Source organism: Strigops habroptila, chromosome 2, assembly GCF_004027225.2.
Source record: "Strigops habroptila isolate Jane chromosome 2, bStrHab1.2.pri, whole genome shotgun sequence".
Classification (NCBI taxonomy): Eukaryota; Metazoa; Chordata; class Aves; order Psittaciformes; family Psittacidae; genus Strigops; species Strigops habroptila.
Genome location: NC_044278.2, coordinates 99,362,755 through 99,389,710, shown reverse-complemented (window position 1 = coordinate 99,389,710; position 26,956 = coordinate 99,362,755). Strand labels below are relative to the sequence as shown.

General features: G+C 37.9%; 1 protein-coding gene across 7 annotated transcripts in view; it reads left to right on the top strand.

The window, feature by feature from the left end:
• The window catches only part of NBEA (neurobeachin), a 508,722-nt gene that overhangs the window by 267,469 nt on the left and 214,297 nt on the right, over positions 1-26,956 (top strand). For all 7 annotated transcript variants that reach the window (XM_030475974.1, XM_030475972.1, XM_030475969.1 and 4 more), the window contains 2 exons: positions 10,580-10,688; positions 14,372-14,538. In XM_030475974.1, coding sequence (XP_030331834.1) covers positions 10,580-10,688; positions 14,372-14,538 — 276 coding nt within the window. The remainder of the gene's footprint in view (positions 1-10,579; positions 10,689-14,371; positions 14,539-26,956) is intronic.

Here is a 26,956-nt window from a genome sequence, read left to right as displayed (position 1 = left end):
TCTTTTGGACGTCCTCTGTTGCAGTTTGGCAGTTCTGATATGTTTGGTTTGTGGTAAATGAGCTCACAGTCATTACTCACTGTCTGCAATACTTAAATGTTCAGGCCCTGTGTATCTATGGTGCCATTTGCCATATTTGATTTACGACGTGCATTTACAGTTGGATCCCTGGATACCCTTTGAAACACTTGATTAGTACTTCAGTCCAAGAAGGATGGAGAAAGGATGCTGCTTCTTGTTTCCATCTTGACAATGACCTTGGTCACAGGAACCTTGAGGTCACAAAGGGGATCTCATCTGAATCATCCAGGAATGCAAGATACTTGGTCTTCAGACCTCATGGATATTATGTAACTCAGGGTTAGCAGAATAACTTGCAAAGGATTCCAGTCTGATGTGAAAAATCCAGTATATGCAAATCCAGGTGGAAAATAACACTGGGGAAACAGTAGCACTCAGCTACAATATATGTAATTCGTATATTACAATATATAAATAGGAACAAAGGTGTTTGATTATTCTGTTTTTAACAGATGTAACAATTCTGTTGCTGTATTATCACCCTCACCAAGTGTAACTTTTGGTTGGTGGAATCCTGTATCAACTGTGAGTGGCTGTTTTATAGAAATTCATCCTAAATGTCATTTTCCATTGGTAGAGGATTCCTGTCATAGGTACTTCTGTAAAACTGGGCACTGAATGTCTGTATCTTTGCTCCAGCTGAGGTGTGAGCTTGAGGTCCCTGTTAGATGTGTTTTTTTATAATCTCATGCTCTACTACAGTTGTCCTTGCCCTACCTCGAGACTAATAGTCAGTTTGTGTTAGACAAAGCATGGGGAATGGGGTTTTCAGTCAGTTCATCACATATTGTCTCTGCTGCTCCTTCCTCCTCTGGGGGAGGACTCCTCACACTCTTCCCCTGCTCCAGCATGGAGTCCCTCCCATGGGAGACAGTCCTCCATGAACTTCTCCAGCATGAGTCTTTCCTACAGGCTACAGTTCTTCATGAACTGCTCCAGTGTGGGTCCCTTCCATGGGATGCAGCCCTTCATGAACAGACTGCTCCAGCGTGGGTCCCTTCCACAGGGTGCAGTCCTTCATGAACAGACTGCTCCAGCGTGGGTCCCTTCCATGGGTGCATCCTTCAGGAGCAGACTGCTCCAGTGAGGGTCCCCAGCGGGGTCACAAGTCCTGCCAGTAAAACTGCTGCAGCGTGGGCTCCTCTCTCCACATGGCCACAAGTCCTGCTCGGAGCCTGCTCTGCTCTAGCGTGGGCTTCCCATGGGGTCACAGACTCCTTTGGGCACCCATATGCTCCGGTGTGGGGTCCTCCACGGGCTGCAGGTGAGTATCTGCTCCACCATGGATCTCCATGGGCTGCAGGGGGATAGCCTGCCTCACCATGGTCTTCACCACAGGCTGCTAGGGGAATCTCTGCTCTGGTGCCTGGAGTACCTCCTCCTCTCCTTCTTCATTGACCTTCTGATCTGTGAAGTTGTTTCTCTCACATATTCTCATTTCTCTCTGCAATTGTTCCTGTGCAGTAACTTTTTCCTTTTCTTAACTATGTTATCCTAGAGATGCTGCCACCATCACTGATGGTCTCAGCTGTCGCCAGCCGTGGGTCCCTCTTGGAACTGGCTGGCATTGGCTCTACTGGACATAGTGGAAGCTTCTAGCAGCTTCTCACAGAAGCCACACCTGTTGCCTCACTCTTACCAAAACCTTGCCATGCTAACCCAATACAGGCAGTTTCCTCTTGATTTAGAAAATTGTTGGGCAAAATACAAAGTTTTTGAGGAGTGGAATAGATTCTCTGTAGTCAACTCTGAGTTTCACAGTGTCTGCTATAGCTTCTGTGACATTTCTGAAGCATTAGTTACTCTTCCTGAAGTTTATCTTGCCAGTGTGCTCATATTGTAGTCCAGTAGCCAGTCTTTGCATGCTATAATTTCAAACTTTTCTCTAGTAAATTCTTCATCATTATCCTTTTGCTACAAATCAGAACCCTGTGTCAGACATTACCTTCTAAAGTTTATAGGAGTTTACTTTCAAAGTGTTTATAGCAGTACCACATCTTACAGAACTTCAAACTCTTCAAGTTAAACCAGTTTCTTAATCCTGTTATAGATACCAAGTGCAACAATAGGTTTCATTTCTTATGAATGCCATGAAGAGTAATAATTGTCAAAACAACTGTATTTGGTGAAAAAGTGGCATATTTCCAGGCTGCTTCTTGGAAAAATTAAGCTATGGGCACCTGATGAAAGTAAGTCAGAGAAACATCTGTTTCCCTGGACATGTGAGTTGGCAGAACTTCAGGAATGAGTAGAGGAAACACGACCTTAGCTAAATTATAACAAATGTTCATTTTGTAATCTGTTTTGAAAATTGCTGCTTTGGAATGATCTGCTTTGCTAGTTTATCTCAAATAAAAGATCGGGTAACTTAAGCACAGTTGTTTTATCTAGCAGCATAACTGCTACAAGCCCTCTTTCTGTCTGTGCGAGATTGTTACTAGGAAGAACTGACTGCAGGATAGCAAAGTCAGTTCAGAGTGGTTAGTGAGATACAAGTTTTCATCCTTCAATTCTGATAGGTGTACATATAGCACAGTTTGTCACAGTCTAACAGTCTATTCCAATCCACATCTAAATGTGTTGCATTTTATGCTTTTTACATGTTTAAAAGGCAATTTGGATATAGTCCTATCACCAACTTGATTTCCAAAACTCTAAACCAAAAAAATTAAATTATCCCAGGCTCTGGTTATTTACCTGAATGGCTTCTTGGAATGTTGGATTCCATGACTCAGCCTTTTTAAGCCTCAGTAAAACAGGGGCTTCTCTCAGTAAAACAGGACCCCTCAGAAAAACAGGGGCTTCTGGTTGATTACACATACTTTTTGACAATTTAGTTTAACCTGTAAGCGCTCTAGACTTCTAAAGCAACCTTGCTGAGGACAGAATTCAGGAAAGCAAACCTGATGGATTTAAAATAGTTTCTTACCTACTTATTTGCAACATTTGAAAATAACTCGTATTTATGAATCAGCATATCCTGATATGTACTTTCGCCTAGTCTGCTCTCAGTCAGAAGTCTGAGACTTAGTTTTTTAGGTACAGGAGAGCCTGCTGTTTTCTCCTATTCCTACAGATACTTAAGCCCTGTCATGCTTCCATATTCCTTATGTTCAGCTGGAAAGTTCAGTTATCTATACAGAAAGCTAATTTCTCCCTAGAAGTGTGCCAGGATTTGAGTCACAAGTGATTTTAGACTGCTTTGTTCGTGGATTCCTTACTGACAGTTCTTTGATTCAGTCTAAATCCAAATCAAACCTATTTACTATTAAGGGAGCTTTAACTGTGGTTCATAATTTGTGGGCGTTAATAGAAATCAAGCTTGTCTTGGTAAAGAGAAGCTATAAGCTAACAAGTCAGTGTTCAGTCACTACTTTATGCAGTAAGAGTTGCCACTCGATGAGGGTAAGATTTTTACTGGTCATTAGCTCCTGCTTGAGATCAGCTCAGCTAGGGAAGGACACAAAAGCACACTTGGCTTCCATTCTGGTAAGAGTTTCAGTGGTGCAATTGAAGAAATGGTCACATAGGATAAAGCCAAATGTTATTCTAGGTCAATATATGTTTTCTTTTGGTATGCTATGAATTAGTGGAAAACAGTATAAAAAGTACACCAAGCCTGTGGTGACACTTTTCATACAACTCCTTAGGCCTTTGGGGGGACTACTTGTATAAAGATTGATAAGTGTGACCAGAAGGCCTGATTCATCACTGTCTCAACATCAATCTATCCGCTAGGTCTTTAGTGAGTCGGGCTTGCTAGGGCAGGATGAGGATTTACAAGGGTGAATGAGAGCAGTGGTTATGATTCAGTCACAACAAATGTTCTGTTGTCAGTGAAAAGGAGATATCACTAAATAACATGTTTTGTTTCCAAAGGAGAATAAAAATGGTACTGCTGTCAAATTTCAAATCTTCCCTCTGTTTAGCATTTTGTGCCTCAAGCTCCTTCTTACTTGGATTGGTCACTCTGTACAGGATGATGGTTTGGGAAAGATGCAGAGGATAGACTTTTCTCCAAAAGGGAGTTCTCTGTAAAACTCTGTGGATGGGAAACATAGTCGGGCAGATGACTGACATATGAATCAGGATGTATTGGGTGGGTTTCGAAACTGCATTAATATAAATATTATACATTGTAATATGTTGCGTAAATATTTTGCAGAATAACAGTACATGAAGTTTGCATTCTTTGAGAATATGTGCTAGAGAATGTTGGTTCATCTTTTAAAAATATCTGAGGAGGTAAAAGGCCAATCTGACACTGAAATTTTCTTGTGCAAACTCATAGACTATAGGGCTAAGAAAAAGGAAAACACAATTCTAGAATTGCATCAGAGAAGGTATTTCCATTGAAATAAGGCAGCATTAATATTACCATGTAAATAGTGACTAGAACTTGTCTAGAATACTGCTGACAGTTTTAGTTATGCACTTTCAGAAAAGGTAAAATCAGTGTATGAAATTAGTAAAAACCCAAAAGGCAATCTCTTTTACTAACTGGTTTGCCACACAAGGAAAGTCAGAGAGCTGATTAACTTAGGCTATTAAAATACGAATAGATGTAGTATCAGAAGGCCAATAGAAGGAAGAAGAATAGTGTAAACTTAAAGGCAACATTTGCATAAAATGAAACAGTAAAGACTGCTGAAGAATACGTTTGGATTGGAAAGTAAGAGGTTTTTAACCTTCAGAGGACCTTCCAAAGCTGTGCCTGAGGCAAGCAACTCGATCACATTTTCATAAACTGAAAATGCATTTCATGAGCTAGATTTCATGAAAATGCCTTTCATAAACTAAAAATAGTTTATTTTTTATCAGTTTATTTTTTTTTTATAAAAATAGTTTATGAAAGAGTTTGTATGATATGGCTGGGTGTTGCAGTGAAGGAATGAATTTGCTGTCCTAGAAGTTCTTGTTCCCTTGTCTTATTTGCAGTGTGTGAAGGGAGAAGGAGATTTTTTTTTTTGATGTATTGTTAGCCTTTGATACTACTGAGTGTGAGATTTTTCCTGGTTTGGGATCATTTCTGAACAATTTCTATTGTTTTTTTCTATGAGAATCCAAAAGATAGTTGTAAGCACTTTTTCTCATGCAAGAAAAGCCTGAGGTTTCTTCTTTCTTTTTTCTTTTTCTCTTCTTATTTTTTTTTTTTTTTTTTTTTTTGGTCCTGTGCCATGCATATGGTTGAGTTAGTAAGGATTTAGATAAATTGGTAAGTATTCAAAGGATGACAGCATTGCCAAGCATGTTCATCAGGTGTAACCCCATTAGGACAGTATGTAGAGTTGTGCTGTGTACATATGAATTTGAGATTCAATCAGAGCTAGCTGGCTGTGATTTAATCCAGATATAACAATAATAACATTTTCACCACCTTTTGCTTAGTAGAAATATAGTTTGAGAATGCAGGATAACTCCCTTTAGGAATAAAAATCAGTACAAAAAAATTATTGTTAAGTAGTGTTTTTATATTTCAAAATAGTAACGAGTTTCCTTGAACAAGTACAGCAAACACATAAACAAGTTCCTTTTTGCAAAAACCTCTGTAAGGCATTGCTTCCCTGACCTTGTAGTAGCTGCCTTTCCTTTCAAAGCTAAGATGACACTAGATCAGAATGTCTTAATTCATCTTACATGGCACTTAGTCCAGGTCTTCCCTCAAGCGTGTACAGTTCCTGTTTCACTTAAAAATATTATTCCTATTTCATCTGTTTAGGTCAGATGGTTTGGAATAACATAAGGGCTACCCACTAGAATGATGTGCTGGAGTATCGAGTGAAAACACCTGCAGACTTTCTTGGGTAACATTGGAGACAGTTTAAGCTGATTCAGTCTCATTGATGGGTCTTCAGTGAACTGCCTTGGACCGTGCCTTTACGTTTTCTGGGTTGTGGAGTGAACAAAAAATGAGTGGGGGCTAAGCTAATGATTTGAGAGCTGTAGGCAGTCAGGACCCTGTGCTCAGGCATGTTCCCTGGTCACCTCTTCTTTGTCATCTTCTTGACTTTGGACCCTGAAGACGTGGCATTTCAAGGTTACATGAAATCTGGCTTAATTTGCCTAATGTGCTGTCCAAAAGCTGCAGCAACTCCAAAATTGTTCCCAAATGCATCACGTCTCAGACTCTGGAGCAGAAAGGTCCATTAGAGGGGTTGGAGGTACAGCTGGGGTCACCAGCAGTTTCAGCCAGCTGATTTGTATCATCTGCTGCATGTCTGTAAATATTTTCATTTTCTGTAAAGAAGCCAGAGGCAAATGTTGACAGCTTTTTTTTTTTTTAATTATTATATGTATATATTTTTTCCCTGAGTATTGGCAAAAGTTTTATTTATAACTTGTGGAAATTAGCATTCTTTGGGAATCCATTTGAAGTCTCTTGTAGGTATTTTGATGCATAAATGGGTACAGAGAATGTGAACACTTCTTACTACAGATAAATATGTCTCAGATGAGGATGGTATGTGTTTATCATTGCTCATGCGCAGAGGCAGCTTAGATCGTTTTTTGAGATATAAAAGCTATGCCCAGATGTCCCAAATAATAAATCCAGTGGATCAAAGTTAGTCTCAATCTTTTCTCACCAAATTCTTGCCATCAGGGAGTGTCTGAGAAACCTATCGATTTCACCTACAGCCATTTGGAACTAGAAATCCTGCCTGGACCACAGGTGACTCAAAGATACTGAATTTGCACCGTGCTGCATTTATTCAATAGTTTATTCATCCAAGAAGTTCTACACTTTCCTCTTAACAATAAAAATCTGAACACTTTAGAGTAATAAAATACTAAACCATATCTTCCAGCAGGGTAGATTGAGAAATAAAGCTAAATTTTGAAAAAATTTAGTCTTTCAGATTATAGCTTGCCAAAACCTTTTTGCTTGAAGAATAGCAAAGGGTTAAATATAGAATCAGAGAATCATAGAATCATAGAATCGCAAGGGTTGGAAAGGACCTTAAGCTCATCTAGTTCCAACCCCCCTGCCATGGGCAGGGACACCTTGCCCTAAACCACGTGGTTCAAGGCTCTGTCCAACCTGGCCTTGAACACCACCAGGGATGGAGCATCCACAACCTCCCTGGGCAACCTATTCCAGTGCTTCACCAACCTCACTGTAAAGAACTTCTTCCTTCTATCTAATCTAAACTTCCCCTGTTTAAGTTTGAACCCATTACCCCTTGTCCTACCACTACAGTCCCTAAGGAAGAGTCCCTCCCCAGCATCCTTGTAGACCCCCTTCAGATACTGGAAGGCTGCTATGAGGTCTCCACGCAGCCTTCTCTTCTCCAGGCTGAACAGCCCCAACTCTCTCAGCCTGTCTTCATACGGGAGGTGCTCCAGCCCTCTTATCATCCTCGTGGCCCTCCTCTGGACTCGCTCCAACAGCTCCCTGTCCTTTTTATGTTGAGGACACCAGAACTGTACACAGTACTCCAAGTGAGGTCTCACGAGAGCAGAGTAGAGGGGCAGGATCACCTCCTTCGACCTGCTGGTCACGCTTCTTTTGATGCAGCCCAGGATACAGTTGGCTTTCTGGGCTGCAAGCGCACACTGCCGGCTCATGTTAAGCTTCTCGTCAACCAACACCCCCAAGTCCTTCTCTGCAGGGCTGCTCTGAATCTCTCCTCTGCCCAACCTGTAGCAGTGTCTGGGATTGCCCCGACCCAGGTGTAGGACCTTACACTTGGCTTGGTTAAACTTCATAAGGTTGGCATCAGCCCACCTCACAAGCGTGTCAAGGGCCCTCTGGATGGCATCCCTTCCCTCCAGCGTATCAACCGAACCACACAGCTTGGTGTCGTCGGCAAACTTGCTGAGGGCGCACTCAATCCCACTGTCCATGTTGCCGACAAAGATGTTGAACAGGACCGGTCCCAACACCGATCCCTGAGGGACACCACTCGTTACAGGTTTCCAACTGGACATCGAGCCATTTACCACAACTCTTTGCGTGCGGCCATCGAGCCAGTTTTTTATCCACCGAGTGGTCCATCTATCAAATTGATGTCTCTCCAATTTAGAGACAAGGATGTCGTGCGGGACAGTGTCGAACGCTTTGCACAAGTCCAGGTAGATGACGTCAACTGCTCTGCCGCTGTCCATCAGTTCCGTGGCTCCATCATAGAAGGCCACCAAATTGGTCAGGCAGGATTTCCCCTTAGTGAAGCCATGTTGGCTGTCACCAACCACCTCGTTGCTTTTCATGTGCCTTAGCATGTCTTCCAGGAGAAACTGTTCCAAGATTTTGCCAGGCACAGAGGTGAGACTGACTGGTCTGTAGTTCCCCGGGTCTTCCACCTTCCCCTTCTTGAAAATGGGGGTTATATTACCCTTCTTCCAGTCATCGGGAACTTCACCTGACTGCCAGGATTTTTCAAATATGATGGACAGTGGCTTAGCAACTTCATTCGCCAGCTCCTTCAGGACCCGTGGATGGATTTCATCAGGTCCCATGGACTTGTGCACGTTCAGGTTCTTAAGATGGTCTCGAACCTGATCCTCTCCTACAGTGGGCCTAAGGTCTTCATTCTCACAGTCCCTGCATTTGCTTTCCAAGACTTGGGTGGTGTGGTCAGAGCATTTGCTGGTGAAGACTGAGGCAAAGAAGCCATGAAGAACCTCAGCCTTCTCCAAATCCATGGTAGCCAGTTCTCCTGATAGCTTCTGGAGAGGGCCTACATTGTTCCTAGTCTATCTTTTATTTGCTATATATCTATACGTAGATTTTTTTTGCTTTTATTTGCTATATTTTCTATACGTATCTATAGAATCCTTTCCTGTTATCTTTTACATCCCTTGCCAAACTTAATTCTAGCTGGGCCTTAGGTTTCCTAACCTGGTCCCTAGCTTCTCGGGCAATGCTCCTATATTCTTCCCAGGCCGCCTGTCCTTGCTTCCACCTTCTATAAGCTTCTTTTTCCCCTCTAAGTTTCCTCAGCAGCTCCTTGTCCATCCATGGAGGTCTCCTGGCCCTCCTGCTGCACTTTCTTCTAGTCGGGATGCAACACGCTTCCACCTTCTATAAGCTTCTTTTTTCCCTCTAAGTTTCCTCAGCAGCTCCTTGTCCATCCATGGAGGTCTCCTGGCCCTCCTGCTGCACTTTCTTCTAGTCGGGATGCAACACTCTTGAGCATGTAGCAGGTGATCCTTGAATATCGACCAGCAGTCTTGGGCCCCCCTGCCCTCTAGGACTGTATCCCATGAAACCTTACTAAGGAGGTTCCTGAAGAGGCCAAAGTCTGCTTTCTTGAAGTCCAGGGCAGTGAGCTTGCTGCACGCTCTTCTCACTGTCCTGAGGATCTCAAACTCAACCATCTCGTGATCACTACAGCCAAGGCTGCCCTGGAGCATCACATTTCCAACCAGTCCCTCCCTGTTGGTGAGCACAAGGTCCAGCATGGCACCTCTCCTCATCGGCTCCTCTATTGCTTGAAAGAGGAAGTTGTCTTCTACACAATCGAGGAACCTCCTGGATTGCTTGTGCCGGGCTGTACCGTCCCTCCAACAGATGTCAGGATGGTTGAAGTCCCCCGTGAGGACCAGGGCCTGTGAGCGTGAGGCTGCCCCTATCTGTCTGTAGAGCGCTTCATCCACAGAGTCCTCCTGATCAGGCGGCCTGTAACAGATCCCCACCGTAATTTCCCCTGTTGCTGTTTTCCCTTTGATCCTGACCCACAAACACTCTGTTACCTCATCACCCATCCCCAGACAGAGTTCCATACTCTCTAGCCTATCACTGACATAGATAACAACACCCCCTCCCCGTCTGCCTGGCCTGTCTTTTCTGAACAGCCTGTAACCTTCCATTCCGACATTCCACTCATATAAATATAAATATAATAAAAAAGCTTATTAAAAGCATGACTATCCACTGCGAAACCTTGACCCAAACCTGCTTGTCTCTGAGCTGAGGCCCCAACATGGTATTTGGTGGTCTTTACAAGAATCTTAATTTAAGGTGTCTGATTGACATCCTCAGTCTCAGTCTGATCTTAATCTATTTTTTCCTTCATTTTAAGTAAGATATGACTAGTCGAAATGCCATGAAAACTTGGAAACATGATGCACTTTTCACTCCAGGGTTTGAAAAACATATAGGAGATATTTATATTATTTTGCAATTTTAATAGAATTTTAAATTTTCAGTAAACTGTTGGTTTTTAAGAATTTGAAATAAGAGTTTAAGCAGATGTCTAGATTTTTTTAATGATAATGTAGAATTCATATTCATATTGAGCCTGCTGTTAAAAATCTAATACTTCCATAAAGAACTTTTCCCTTCAATAATAAATAGAAAGCTTTTTCCATATAACATGATTTGTTTGTACTTTCTCAAATGCAGTAAATTTTGGGTAGAATAAAATTTTTGATGTCAATTAATTTGCAACTGCATTACAGAAGTTTCATTCATTTTAATTCTTCCATTTTAAGTCCTGAAATAGGTTAATTGAAGTACATCAAATATAAGGGTTGTTTTTTATTTTTCTTGTTTTAGATTATTATGTCATGCAATGAAAGACCATATAGTGCGTGTTGCAAATGAAGCAGAATTTATTTTGAACCGACAAAGAGCTGAAGATGTCCACAAGCATGCTGAGTTTGAGGTAAGCCTGAGAGTTGGTACATTTTTGGTTCTCTGTTTTCACTCAGTTGTCGCCTCGACTGTAACCCCATACAATAAAGATTTTTTTCTTCCAAGGAAGAAATTTACATTGAAGGCATTTCAAAACTAGTTTTTAAAAGCTTTGGTAAATGTCAAACACAAGGAATGGGTTTAATTTCTCATCTCCTCACTTAAATTCATGAAAACATTTACAGCTTGAAGAAATCCCTTAATCGGAATGTCTAAACTGATATGGCAGACCCTTAGGTTCACAAAGAACTTTTCTGATTTATTGTGAATAGTAATGAAAATCACATTAGTAATTTTTTTTTTTTTTATTTTATCAGCAGTGTATATATTCAGTAAGAAAGAAAAGCAATTAATACACTTAAGGCACTTCTTCATGAAAAATAAGAAATAGAAATGCTTTCTTAAACAGAATTAGTATTTAAGGTAATTTTGTTAGAATACTTTGCATTTTGGAGCACTTTAGAACATTTACTTGCTATAATTTATATATTGAAATATGATGTTACATATCTTTCTAGTCAGGAATCATTAATTATTGAGAGTAAGATTGTGGTTAAAATATCTATTCCTCTTAAGTGTTGGAAGAAATAACAGAGCAGCTGACTCCCATAACTCTTCAATGTCTATAATTCTTACTCCCAAAAGGAGTCAACATTCAGTTGTTTTTTTCATCAATGAGTGTTGCAGTGTACAATTTAAATTACACTGCTTGAAAATTATAGAAATATACAACCCCCCTGATTTTTAAAATGTGCTCAGTTTAACAGAGCTTTAATTATTTCTTCATGATTAATTTTGTTCCTGTTCAAAAACTTTCATGCTAAAGTGATGGAGTAAAGTTAAAATTTCATTCTGTACCTGGCTTTATCAAACATGGTTTTGCATTGTTATGGCGTTCTGTACCACCTTTCAGCATCACTAGCTTTTATTCTTTCAAAACCTGCCTGTGCTTGCATACATTTGTGTATATGTAAGTATATATGCACAAACATGCATTTCTACATGTTTTAATGCTCAAATGACCTAACATTATTTTTAAGATAGACTGACTTAGTACTGATGATGATAATAAATAGCTATATCAATTTATTTATCTGTCAGAAAACGTCAACAAGCACCTGGTGGCTAGAAATAGGATCCAGTAATCTCAGTTTTGATTAGGTTTTTATCTCCTTGAAACAGCTCTCTGAAATGTGCACTTTGATGTACTAGTTTTTGTGCTCCTTGACCTGTCTGAAAAGTGTGAGACACAGAGATATCTGTCGTCATTTTGAATACACATAACCTTTACTTCATTTTGTCAGAGCAGACAACAGACACTTGTCATACAGGATTGCAACAACTTTATTACCAACCATATACTGGATATTTTGAACTTAGATAAAATCACATTTACAATTAAATGTGTGTCAGAGAGAAGTTTCATATTGCCTCAACAATACATAACATTTGATATTTATCAGAGCATCATGCAGTAACCTAAGATGACAATAGAAGATTGACTTATCTGCTCTTTGAAGAATACATTGAGGTATAAGATCTGTCAGAACTCTAGACAAAATGAGAATATTCAATTAACTTTCAGCTTCTGTTAGCAAATAGGATTTAGAATATTAACTAAATTCCCTAAAGGAATAGCCTTAAGTCAGTCTTATTGTCTGGTAAAGAAACCTGCATATTTTTCATATATGAAAACTTCCATTATATTTGTCACATGGAAAATCTCAGCTACACATTTTAGATGAGTAAGATAAAATCTGCAAGTCATAAAAGAAAATTGTTAAACGTACCATGTGTTAAATATGAAGCTCAGATGTATTTAAGTACGGTGATGGTTAAAGTCTGAAAGAATGTTTTATATATTGTCTTTAATGATGGTAGGTATATAACTGAACATTTTATTATTCATCCTACTTGAAAGTAGTAGGGACAAAGATATTTCTGATAGTTTTCTGTTGCATAATTGTAAATCTGTCATTTTGTTTTAATAAGCTGTATTGGTATATATTCTGAGGTTTAGTACATGTTAATCACTGCTCTCAGCCAGAGAAGTGAGTGGCTACTTTATTTTTACCTTTTAAATTTTAATTGAATCATGATGGGTGAAATTATTTGGCCCAAGCTGCACCGAGTTACTGTGTCTCCTGTAAAGTGGGGAGGCCATGGACCAGCATCTAAATTTTATCCTGTGACTCCAGTTGCAGTCAAGGCCAGGGAAATTCCTCCCAGAATGGGTGCTTCACAGTTCACTTTCATTTTGTTAACCTTTGTAATTGTTCAGGAAGAAAAATGAAAATTTAATTTTACTGTCCAATGAGCTGGTGAAATATTAACCTCATTACTAAGGCATATCATTGTACTAATTGGTGCTTCCCTGTACAAGAGGATAGATTGAAAAATGAATTAACCCTTTATGAATTAGTATAATGATTTTTCTTTTCCAGGTAGATTACTTGAAATAATGCTGTAACACAGTGGAGAGACCACTATTGTAATCTTACTGAATGCTAATGTGATCTGTACTAACAAGGTAGTGTGCAGAAATATGAACAATAAACTACAATTTAGCATAAGGTTAACTTATTTTTAATTGTTCTTTTGAATATTAGAAAATAGGATTCTAGTCAGCACTGTGTTACAGCATTGAGTGTTGGTTAAATGTTCTAAAATGGTGCACAGTAACTGTGCATTCAAAAATGTCTCTTAAAAGGTGATTTTAAAAATAACTGTTTTGAGAATTGTCTAGCCTTTGTAATTTATACCTAGAAAACAATACATATAATGGATTTAATTATTTTTATTTGCATGGCTACATTTGCTTTGTTTAGACATTTTTAAATGATCCTTACAAGGAGGAGCAATTGATTTGAACTTGAGATTATTTTGAGAAAAAAAATGGAAAAAATATGTTGTGCTTATTATGCACAAAGGATTTATCTAAACTAAAATACGCTGTAGAGTTTTGATAGTTTTAGAAACAAATTTGCATGGTCAATAACCACAGCATTTATTTTAGAGGTAGTTATCTCTTAAAGAAAACATGATGAGAACATTAGATCTTTTTCAGTTTAAAAGCTGAGCATTTAACCATTAGCGTTTTTTAGAAATGTAGTATGTTATGAAAATTTGTCATGTCACGATATGAAATAGAAAATATAGTCAGTAATTTCATAGTTAAAGGAGTTTCTCTTCAGCATCCATAATAATAAAATTATCAACTGGCTTTTTAATTGTAAGTAAGTTTTATTGACATCTAGAAATCAAAACCACTGTACATAATTTTTTTCCCTTATATTATGCTATGTGTGTTATATCTGTATTTTATACCTGAGAACACGTGAAACTTTTACAAATAAAGACCAGTTTTTAAGGCATATCCATGGCCATACATATACACACAGAGACATTTACCTAAATGTTTCTAATTGCAATTCTATTGTCTTCGCCGTTGATATATCAGTTTTTACATGTTCTGAGTGCTTCTTCATGGACAATATATAGCAGCAGAACTCTTTCAATTGAATGGTGTGTCCTATTCCTCTTAAATGTATTTTAATGAATTCTTGTCATGTTTAAAGAGTTTTGGTGAATCATCATTTTAAGGCAATTCTAAATAGTCAGTCTTTTGTGAAGTGGATGTACTTTCATTCCTAGTCGCAGTGTGCTCAGTATGCTGCTGACAGAAGAGAGGAGGAGAAGATGTGTGATCATCTTATCAGTGCTGCTAAGCATCGAGATCATGTTACAGCCAATCAGCTGAAACAGAAGATACTCAACATCCTAACAAATAAGCATGGTGCCTGGGGAGCTGTTTCTCATAGGTAAGCTGCAAATGTAAAATATCTGAGTTTTAAACGTTAATTTCAAAGTTTAAGAGAAGCAGTCAATATGAATGTATTATGAGCTAGTATTCCTGAAATATATTTTCTCTGTCTTTTCTTCAAGTGGTTCTCGAGAAGTCCTCTTTGCTAAAGATTCATAGATCAAACTTCCTTAGAGAATGCAAACATAATAGCATATTTTAAATAAGTTGTGATGCATATTTGTTGTTTATAATGCAGTTTTGCTGTTGGTATATCAATAGGGTTTGAGGCTCCTATCAGTGTTAGAGTGAAGTGTTCTGAATGAGATATTGAGACATGTAGAGATTTCTTATGTAGGTGCCAACAGAGGAAGCCTGAAATAAAGAAAGAATCAAAATTACTTGTCTAGCATTATGGACTGAGTCAGTATTGGAAAAAACAGCAGAACCAAGTCACTGAGTCACTGTCTAATGCTTTTTTTGTTTATCACCTCTTCCATGCAAGTAATGAACTGGTAAGATCCACTGTGAACTACAACAAAACAGTAGTTAGTGCCAGACATGCACAGTCAAACTCTGTAGGCTTAAAGCAAAATTTACACTGTACTTCGTGTGTACAAAGCTGAACATAAGCAAAGTGCAGCTCAGTTCTGCAGGTACGCCTATTAAAAATAAATAAATAAATAACCCCAAACATAATTTCTACTGTATGTAAGTGATATTATACCGTTTGAGGTTTTGATCTGAGCAAAAAACCCTGGGCTTTCTGAATCACAAAAATAGCCAGTGGCTACGGTGCTGACCCCCATGTGGAAGATTTGAGCTGAAATTGCTCCTTTCCTTCACTCAGAGAAAGGTCTTGAACCTGGGTCTGCCGTGTAAGTGCCCTGTCTGCAAAACTAGAGACTGCCAAGTCTCTCTCTTGTTTGTGCATTCTATCCACAAATACTTGATTATTTATTCAGAGTAGAATATCTCAAACAGGACAAATCAAGGAAGATCTGCTCCCAAATACCCAAATTCTTACAGCTTGATTTTCTACATAAATCCTGCTTAAGTCTGCTCTGAGTCAGGCAGAACAGAAAGTTAGATTTTAGCTCTGAAAAACTTTTTCAGTAAAAATCTAGCTGAGACTGGTGGACTAATACAGACTAATAAAAAATATCTCTAGATAAAGATCATCTTTCAAAAAGTCTGTTTGTATTTAGCTTGAATATATATGTAGGGCTTAAGCCTATTAGAAATGTTGCCAAGTAATAAATTTGACATGTCAGTAATTAGGTTTAATAAATACCACATATACGGTTTGTTCTTTTTTTAATTCTGTCTATTTGGTTCTTGCAATTATACAATGTTTAAAAAAATGATTTTTTTTATGTTCATCATCCTCATATCTGCTAAAGAAATCACTATTTCCTGAAGGATGATGGAGATGTATTCATTTTTTTAAGGTGGTAGAAAGTGTGGAAATCCAGTCTTGCAGAAACTCTGTTGTCTAGCACCAGAGATGTTCTGGTGGAAATTACAAAAATGACAAGTAGAAGATTGTGATATTGTTAACTTAAAACAGCCTTAGTCCATAATGGATGCTCATGTTATTTCTAGCTGAAGCTTAAAGCTGTGTATCTGGAGACTTGAACCTTTTGAAAATAAGTGCAATTTTCAGCCCTCTTAATATCTTAGAATTTTTTAATAATGTTGCTCAAGTATGTGAATGACTGCAGACACTTTGCAGGCTAAAGTTAGTTCCTGCTCACTAACTTTTTCTGGAGACCATCTTTTCTTTGGGCCAAATAACTTTCCTCTCCTGGATTGTTGATGGCATCCTAAATGGCAACAGACCACTGCTGCAGGTTTTTTTTGCTCTTCAGTCCATGATAGGTTTTGATGGGCCATGAAGCAAGTTGACACCTGTGACAAACCTATGAATTTCTTACATCAAGCAAAAGGAATTCTTATTTTATTCCTGTCATGCCACTTCCCTCGTGTGTCTGCTGCTCAATTACTTGCAGTGCTGCTTTCCTATTTCAGTGCTCACTGTGTTAGGTGCAGCCATTGGCCTGGTTGTATTTTAGCTGCAGGCTGCTGCTTAACCTGGAGAAGGGGAGAATGGTGACAGCATGAGGTCTCCAAGTGGGGTTCCCTGTTTGCAGGAGCCGATCAGGAAGCAAATGGCCTTGCACTGCAGGTCTTGCCGTGTGTGCCATGGCAGCTGTGTGATCCACCACATAAGTGTACCTTCTGTCATGAGAACTAGTGGACTGTGAATGGGAAGGCCTGGGATGGCAGCAGGCAGGGGGAGATGCCCAGTGGGAGAGCCTCTGAGCACTGTTAAGGACCAAGGTCACTGGTTCTTGGTGAGCAGATTTAAAAGGCTTCAAGTGCAGAAAGTACCAAAGGGTCTCATTAAGCTACGTAGGCACAGAAGGCAAAAACTGTTGTTAATTAAGTAGTTCTTCCAGTACTTTTTATATGATGGAAATTGAGATGGGTGCTCAAATTTTACATACCTTGGGTCCTGGCCAGCAGGAGATACAGCAGGCCCCAACTCTCCTAATTCCTGTTAAACAGTTACAGTGTTAGCAGTCTCTTTCTAAACTGATGCTTCTCTTTGCCTCAGGAGATCTGACTGGAATACAGTTACATTAAATAAATAAATAAATAAAAATGTTGACACTCCAGACCGCTAGACCTCTGTAGTGACTCCACCATTTCTGTTGGGAAGAGTGTTCCCAGTTCTGAAGGCACACTGGTGGTCTCCTGTCCACCTCTGGAGCTGGAGACCATTCTTTGAAATGGTGAATTAGGAAGATTGTTCACAGGTGCAGAAGGAGCAGGGGGAGAAATGGGCAACCACTTATGCATGGTAAATACTTGGACAATAGCAGTGCCTTTTGACATCCAAAATGGATAAGATGGATAAGGTAGGTATGAAACTACTGGAGGGGGAGATGATTGTGATTCTTAAAAGCTTCAATTCTCTATCATGTTCACAATCTGCAGCTACCGATTTACTGATAATTGTAGCATACAAGATATGTGTGTGTGTGTGTGTGTTTTAATATCTCCTCAAGATAAAGAACAGTTTTAAGTTCTTCAACATACATTCTTTACAGTGAGGGTGGTGAGGCACTGGAATGGGTTGCCCAAGGAAGTTGTGAATGCTCCATCCCTGGCAGTGTTCAAGGCCAGGTTGGACAGAGCTTTGGGCGACGTGGTTTAGTGTGAGGTGTCCCTGCCCATGGCAGGAGGGTTGGAACTAGATGATCGTAAGGTCCTTTCCAACCCTAACTGTCCTATGATTCTATGATTCTGTGATACATGCTTATGTTATAAACTCTTCTCAAAATGTCTAAAGAAACAAGAATGAAGTTTAATGGTGTGAGTCAGCAAAATACCATGTGAAACTTTCAATTCTAAGTTAGATTATGGTAACATAAAGATAGTTGAATTAAAAATAACAAAATCATAGGTGACTTGCATTTCAATTACCTTAATTAGCTATTAATTTTTAGAGGAGAAATTAATCATACGCAATGCTGTACCAGTTGACTAAACACAAATGTAGTAACATTGTACAACCTACCCCTGTCCATACATTAATCAGTACAGTTAGAGTTGGTCTGGAAACCTTTTTATTCTTTTATCTCCTTCAGCTTAAAAATGATAAATAACAGGTTTGAAAAAGAACCTTTTATTTTGTATTGCTTGTAATTTTTAACATCTTTCCCCCTTCACAAATACTTTCCCTTCATGTCAAAGTCAAAACTAAAGGTCTTCCCTCAATTTCTTGCAGGTGTGAGCATCAACTTCTAGACAGCAAAAGGAAATTATTGAATCATCTTATTTTCTCCTACATATCTCAGACAAAGAATAATAGATTTCAAAATAAATCTTGTTAGTTTGTTATAAATCCTGTTTGTGCCCTTAAACCAAACTAATTCTGTTTTCCTCATTTTGGCAATTCGACACTTACAGGTATCTTCGTAATATCTTATCCTAAACATATTGTTTTCCCCTTTTTAAATTTTAGCATTATACCAAAACTAGAATTCTGCATGTTTTTCCCTTTCAGATGAGAAATTGATGAGTTGGATATTTCTTTGATGCATTGCCACTTATTCAGAGGGAATATGCAACATCATATTTTCTTGAACTGAGGAAGAATCAAACAGGATGTTTCATAGCTTAGCGTTCAAAGCTGCTTTAAAACAGCACTTTCCATTAGCTTTTTTCAGGATTATAGTCTTCATGTCACAACATATGCTTCCTTCAGTCTTCTGTCAGCTTCATATGGTGCTTCTCTTCCTCCCCATCTGCTTCTCTCCCCTTACACATCTTTCTGGGGGGAAAAAAAAGGTTTTGTAAAACCTGTCTGCACACACAGTTCAAATTCCTTGTCAGCCATATGCATGCCTGTGTTTTGGGCCATAATCTGTTACCATCTCTTATCTCAGCTGCTTGGTTTAATCAGATATCTCAACTTTTCAAAAACTTCAAGAATACTGTACATAAACAGTTCTGTCTTACAGTTACTATAGGTTTAAGGCAATCTAGGGCAATACAGAGAGTTCTGAGTTCATTTGTGTTCTAAATCTAAATATGAAATACTTGTCATAGATATTTTCACATGAACAGTTTTGATATACACAGGAGGATTACCATAATGAGAAAAATGACATTTAAAAATGAGACTTGGTTCTCTTGCTTTCCGTGATTTGATAAAGGAGGTTCCACCTACATTAAAGCAGCTTTATCAAATAGCAAGTATACAAGGGCTTTTTCTGTTCAAATCCATCTTTGGTTAAACTAGACACCCATAACAAATTAATCATTCATGGTGGAGGGCAGAGCTGTCAGTCTTGTTCTGTGGTGAAGGCCAAATTCATCTGGGGAGACACGCTGGAAATAAAAAGTTTCTTGCCAGACAGCTATTTTTGCCTCTCACTACAGCGCTTGCTTCTGCAGAGGCTGAGATCTGCTGGGGGCCAGGGAGGGAGAGCATAAGGAGGGGAACTCTCCTTTTCTTAGTCTATGGGTCTTGGCAGTTAAATAAGTTGATTCTGGGATGACAATGCTTCTAAACCAAATGTTTCCAGTTTACAAGGGAGACCAGAATGCAGGAATTTAGTAGGAAGGACTTTCCCTTACAGCCAGCCTTTGGCATGCTCTGACTCCATCTCTATACTAGCTGCTGTCTTAGTAAGTTCAGAGAGACATAGAACCTATCCTGTCCCCCACTGCAGATCAGCTTCATCTGGTTTAGCTATTCATTCATTTCTGGCTCATTTTAACTGCTAGACATAAACTAAAAAATCAGCTTTAGAACAGTGGAAAAGAGCCTGTCTACTGGATCCAGAAGTGTGTTTGACATGCCTGTTGTTAGAGGGCCTGTTAAGGTACTGCATTTTTCTAAATACTCTGTAAGAACTATGAATTTTTGTATGTTTCTGGAATTAGCTGAATCTATTTTTATTTGCAGAATAGATCCTTCTAGATAGATCTGATGGAACTGCACATTTTTCAGCTCATTCATTAACTATCTTGACTACAAATTCCAAATATTTTGTTTGAGCTGATTTCATCGCAACCAAACATTGCGAAAATGCTTTTCTGTCTTCTGTTGTTTTTACTTAACTGCACTACTTGAGATACCTTGAGATCAGCAAAAGTGTCATTATCATTATTCACATTTTAGGTCCGGTATTAGTCATCCTTCTGTAGCAGGATTTAAACATAAATGTAGAACTAGTTTCCTAATCTGATAACTTTTTTGTAGTATTTTACTATTTCAATCCCCTTCTTACCTTTCCTACTATGCTTTCAACTTTGTGGTGCTCCTGCTGCTCTGCACTCATTATAGTACATCCCTTACCGTTGCTTACCCTCTTCCTTCCTCCTTCCCTGATTGCTTACTGCTGTGGTGGAAGGCAGAAACTATTTGAAGGAGCCCTTGATAATGGTGCTGTGGCATTTGAAGAGCACAATGGAAAAAGAGAGATAGAAGAATTCTGTATCCTTTTCTAGTAATAGGAAGTTAGGTGTGGTATGCTGTTTGCAGCATAGAGATAGCTACCAAAAATTGTATAACCAGAGATGGGCTGTACAGGTGAGTGTACAGTGTGCTTACATGAGATTTATTCAGTTCTGTATTTGTGCAGGGCTATTCAGTTGTTTTGAACCATGTTGCTGTTCACCATGGATTTTTTTCCCACAGCTGGAAGAAACCTTAGAAGAAAATATTTTCTTTGGAAAGAGGTAGCATTTTCTGATGTTGGGAAATGCATGGTACTCAGGGAGGACTTGTTCAACTCAGTGGAAAGACTTGTTTGTCTCTGGGAAGTACAGTACATTGTATTTTAAATTAAGGAAGGAAGGCTTCTGCATTTTCTTTCACATTATTACTTCTGCAGTAAGAGAATTATTTTTTCTTGGGTTTTTTTCACTTCTCTTGAATATGTTCTCTCGACCTAAAATTTGGTTTTCCCCTTTTTCTTCATGGCAAACACAAACAGGAAAGATTTGCCAATACTGTTTTTGTTTAAGCTTTAGAAACAACAGATCTTCAAATGTCAGCAGGGTCTTTAACTGGAACAACAATCAGAATACAAATCCAAATTGCATACAGTCAACTTACTATATGTATTTTTGTACTGTAGCAATAACAAGGGAATTTTAAAATATACCGAAATTGAGAGAAAGGCCAGCCTTAACAAACCAAAAGGGACTTCTGCTTCTTCTTAAATCTTTCCATAGAGCTATCATGTTCAGCAGCCATTCAGCTTCTGAGATGCCAGTCTCAAGAACAACCGTAATGTTCAAGACTAGCAGTCCATTTAGTCCTGTAACCTGTCTTCAGCTGTGAGTGAATCTAAAGAAATTGAAAGAGAGGACAAGTAGACATGATGGGTCCATCTAATGCTCAGACTCCTTGAATTTTCAACTCAGTATTTCCAGAGGAATCTCAATTTCAGTCAGTCCAATTTTGAATTTTCCACATCTCAGTAGGCCTTCAAAATCCAGCTCCCTTTCTTTGTGTTTTCCTCCTAGATCCTGCAGTGAAAACAGCCTCTGAAGTGGGTATCAGTAGGCTGGACTAACAGTTGCTGGTATTGGACAGTGTTCCTAGCATCAGTGCTCCTTCTTTGACTGAGTCCAATTTAGGTAGAGGTAGGAACTCATTAGGCAGATAACACTTCCCTTACACAATTCTTACTTTTTCTCCCATGTCTATCTAGTAATCCATGTGCAATATAGCACTGGATTTCCCATCTTCTCTATATGTAAGAATAGAAAGCAAAGAAAAAAATTAACAAAAGCCATGGATAGAAGATTCTGAAAAAGTAATTTTTATGTTTCTAAGGAGGCTTTTTTTCTCAGAAATTAAAATCCTTTGATTTATTCTTTATTTTGTGACATAAAATAAGTGAGAAACATCATGGTTTTAACTTACAGTGAGGTGTTGTAGTACCATTACACTCCAAGATTCTTTCTTGTGTGATACTTCAAGTAGATTACAGATGATGAATGCAAAGCTGTAGAAAATGTTTGGTTTTGGTTTTTTTTCTAGGAGAAATATCTCTAATGTTTTGGCGGACTTCTCAGACATTTTTGTTAGAAACGTCAGAAATGCAAAATTTAACCAGAAGTGAAAACCCAGTGGAGCCATTTTGATTCCCTTCCTCTCAAAATCTTACTGTGTCTTGTACTTTTTTATTCAAAACGCATTTATGTCCAATGTATGTTTGTAAAATAATTTGAGATATTCACAGCAGGGTCTGGAAATGAACTGAAGATTAAATCATCCTCAGGCACTGAGATAGGCGTAGTCTGATACACCCCTATTACATGCTTTGCATCCCTCTTTCTTTGAGAGGAGGAGAGTGGAATTCTGCAAATGCCTTAGAAAACTCGTTCTTTGTCTTTGATAGTTTTAATGTTGAATTTTCATGTGCATTATAGGATCATTTTCTTTGCTACAAATTAGATTCATTATACCTTGTTTTAAACCTAGCCTTTCTCAAAGGATTTGGAGGCTCATACTGTCCTGTCAGGCTATTGACTTCCAGAGTAAACAGTTTTTTCAGTATTCCTTTGCTGGCTCAGTTGTCCATATCTTGTATAATGTTGGTGTCTGGCTGTAGATTCCCTGCAATTTGCCTCCATCTTCCTTAGAAAGAGGTATTGCAATCTGGGCCCTTGATTGCAGGTGACCCCTCAACAATGCACAACTCTGCTTAAGGCTGTTTCACGCTATATCTTTACTGCCTAAAATGAGATTGTAGGCTCTGTCAGTACTTCCTAGAACTACTCTGCAGGCTTTTACTCCTACTAATTGGCAATCACTTGCTGCTTTATATCTGTGCTTCTAATTGTTTTAAGAATGTTGTCTGTCTCATTCATCTTAGAGTTTAGAATTTTTAAAGTAATTTTGAATTATTATTCTCCCACACTATACTTACAATTCTTAGTTTGTTTTTACGTCAGGTCTTTTTGTGGATTTTCTCTGATTCTTCATCAAAGTTGGTAATGAAATGTTTAATATAGCAGAATTCAGGAAACAACCCATATAGTCTCCCACTTAAAAACATTCCCAATCTGGTCGTGAACCTTTGATACATGCTATAAAACCCCAGGGTTTAACTATTAATGTATTCATTTATCATGTTATTGCATATTTCTCCTAGTCTATGCGAACAGTAAGTACTGTTGTGTTAAAATATCACTATTCTGATTATGCCGTAGATAAATGAACAAATCAATAAAATTGCAAAGGTGTACAGGAAATTATTTGTTCTTAATAAACCCATGTTACTTGTTTCAAATTAATTAGCTGATTGATTGATAAATTCTTCTAGTATCCTTGCATACATCAAAGGTAAACATTAGATTATAATGCATTTAGTATATATTTCTCCTTTTAAGACCACATAGTGTTCTCTTCCAGTCACTTGGAATCACACTTATCCTTCATAATTTTTCAGAGAACTGCTAAGGAAATGATCAGGGATTGCCTTGTCCTTTTCCTCTTTTTTTCTTGTTACATTTCCTATTTGATTATGTGAGTTTATTAAAGTGCTCGTGATTACAACCACATTGGTTTTTTAGTATACTTTTTATTCCTTCAACATCAGAATTGTTTGGTATTGTGTATGTAATTTCAGTTTTAGATATTGTGGCAAATTCATTTTAAAAGAGGCTTACCCACCAATTTCCTGAAATTTTCTAAGTTTGGGGGATTTAAACTTAGTAGTTCTGTAGCTTTAACAATTTTCCTTGGAAATAGGAATTCTTTGTTTCAGTGATTGTTTTCATTCAAAATAATATTTATTTTTAGAAATTCCCTTGAACTAATCAGAATCAAATCTAAAATGCCATCCTTAACTTCAGCTACTTTTTCAACCTATACATTTGCACACAAAACATACATCTTTTTGTAACTTCTTTTTTCTTTAAGATCAATTGTTTTAATAAATGATCCCTTTACCACTGACTTTGGTCTTTTCTCATTGAGTTGTTTTGAAAAACTAAGATATCTCATGTCTCCATCCTCTTTCAGAGGTGGTGGTAGAGACTTTTTTCTGTTATATCTCAAAGTGCAGTACTACATTTTTTTTTCCTTTTAACATTACCCAGACATCCAATAAATGTTTCATGCCTGTTTATGAACTTCAAAGGAAGTAAACTATTATGTGCTAAAGAAAAAGTACTTCTTTCTTGTTTTTCACGGAAGCAAACACTGATTTCTCTTGGCAAGCTTCTGTGATGTAGCCAAAGTTTTATCTTCTGGATACTAAGAGACTTTAGTTCCTGTATTTCCCATTTCTCCCCTCCCCCCCGCCATTACCATGTGTAATCAGCTAAGATATGTAATAGACTGATCCATTTTTCTTGTCTCCTCAGCTGTTGTTATTTTCTCCTCCCTGTCTTCCCCCAAGGGAAAAAAAAAAAAAACAAAACAACAACAAAAAGAAAAAAAAAACCCGACAAACAACAAAGAAACAAACAACCTTCAAGATGAGTTTGTTCCCATTTTTGCTTGTCTGAGTACATCATTCTCCTTCACACTAGTTTAGAGCTTTCCTAAGTCGATGCATAAATCATACAGGTCATCTGATGCTAAAAAGAAAATCTTTTCTCTATGCATATCTCTGCATAGCAGGTTTTTGTTTCAGTTCCTAGTCCCATGTTTGAGGAAATCAAATCTCCTTTCTACTGTCCTTATAATCTGCAGCCTTCATCTATCCATATCTTTACCATCAAACAGAAATACTTTGTGCTTGTGCCTATTTCACTTTATCTCGTCTCACTCTGCAGTAATTACTAATCTTCTTGGAGTCATATCTTGCAGTATTACTACAGGGGAGTGATAGGCAAGTGCATGTGCAGTTGCTCCCAAGCAACACGTAAGAGGTCCTGTTTTCAGGTGCACAGAAGCATGGCTTATTGGACTCAGAGGCCAGCAACCAGAGCCTTGTCTGGTCCTTCTTACCGCAATATAGCTTAGCAGGAGAGTTCCTTGGGTTTGGTGTTGCTGTATGCATTTTGTTAGCATAGTCTGTATGTTCACAGATACTAAACTATGAAGATCATCTTTAAACAATTCACTTTTTTTGATTTCTGAGCAATATTCTTAGCAGACATTTCTCTTTCAATTTATCATTTCTGGGCTTTTTGTTTTGTTTAAAAGAGTAAAAAAAATAAGTTTACATGGCTTTATTTTGACTGATTCACGAATACCATGTCTGTCATAGACTTCCCATGACTTAAATGAGGTTGCTGTACTCGATTGTACTGCTTTCATCATTGATAAAATAGATATGGTAATGCACAGCGCACTTATAAGGAGTAATTAAAGCATTCAAGTGTATATTGAAAGTATATATAGATTTCATTTTATTATCTGTTTTTACATATCTTGTATAGATTTGATATATTTGTTATTATAGTATTTACTTTTTTCCTGTATGAACATGTTTTTTCTTAACCTGTAAGCTCTGGAATTTTTCAGCAGTAGTACCTGTTCACATAGAGGTTTAACGTGTATATATATATATTTCTTGTACATTTACAGACATAAAATGTCTGATGGTGACAGATTGTAAGCTTCTCCCAATATTTGTGCTTCCCAGTGTATTGATATCTGTTGGCAATAATATAGGCTGTTGTTTAGGTTGTAATACTCCATTGCTGAAGAGTGTTATATTTTGAAGTCATCTGTCATTGGTGTGTTGTAGAGATAAGAGTTTAATTATGTTTATGGCATTTTAAGTAACTCAGTAAGACCCTTTAGAATACACAGAAAAGGCTTGTTTACTGACATGACTGCTCACTTAATCCTGTGACCTTGACATGATCAAATGCCCATAAAGCTCCCTCCCCGTAAAATAGATGAACATTGCAGTCTAAGATTGTTTCAGCTTCAGGAACGTACTGCCTTATGCCATAGGTATTTCTTAAACATTCAATAACATTGAAATAGCATTTTAAAACTCAATAATGTAGCGAACTATCCAGTTGCCTAGATTATTAGAAAATCCACACAAAAATGCATAAACCACATGTACTGTGGTTCAAACACATGTACATGCTCTTCAATTTAAGAATTCTAACCACTGTTTTAAAAGATATTCAGTATACACAATGCCAATAGACTAAAATTAAAATGAAGCTATTTCTTAAAATTCAAGTCTAATTATTTTTCAGATTCCTATTGTCCTTTTTTCTTCTTTCCTGATAACAAATTATATTTACTGGGTGGAATGCTTTTTAGTTTTATTACAGACACAATCTTCGTGTGTAAGAAATTTCATTTGATGATTCACTAGAAGTTATGTTTGCACTAATAGTAGGAAGCAATAAAAACGTACATAAAGAGAAAGCTAAATTCAACATCTCTTAGGCCTGATTTAGAAATACTACTAAAACCTTTGGGATACTTTGTCATAAGAGAGTCTTAACTTTTATGCATAATACATCTTGTGCTTTGTGAAAACGTGGAGAAAAATAAAGCATGATATATTTGCCTCACGGTGAGTGCAAGTTCTGTTATTATTTAAAAAATGTTCATTTTTGAATTTTTCAATGACATTCAAGTTTCCAATTTCTGCTAGCTAATAATGCATTATTTTCACTCACATAGTAGTGTTTTACACTAAATAGTGCCCCAACCTCTGGAATAAAAATGATGTTTTCAAAGTTGATGACAGCTTAATAGTAGAGGAAATTTATGTAGTGAAACTCAGTGTTTTCAGTGGTAGAGTTTCATACTGAACTGTTGAGCTAAAAATGTGTGAAAATTAATTGAGTGAAACCTGTCAGGAAAGAAAAGCAGCCAGTAGCAGGAGCAGGATGTGATATGTGTTCACCAGAACAAAATAGAATCTGCTATTCTTTCTGATTTAATCTTAAGTACCACTGAGAAGCATGAGAGAAAA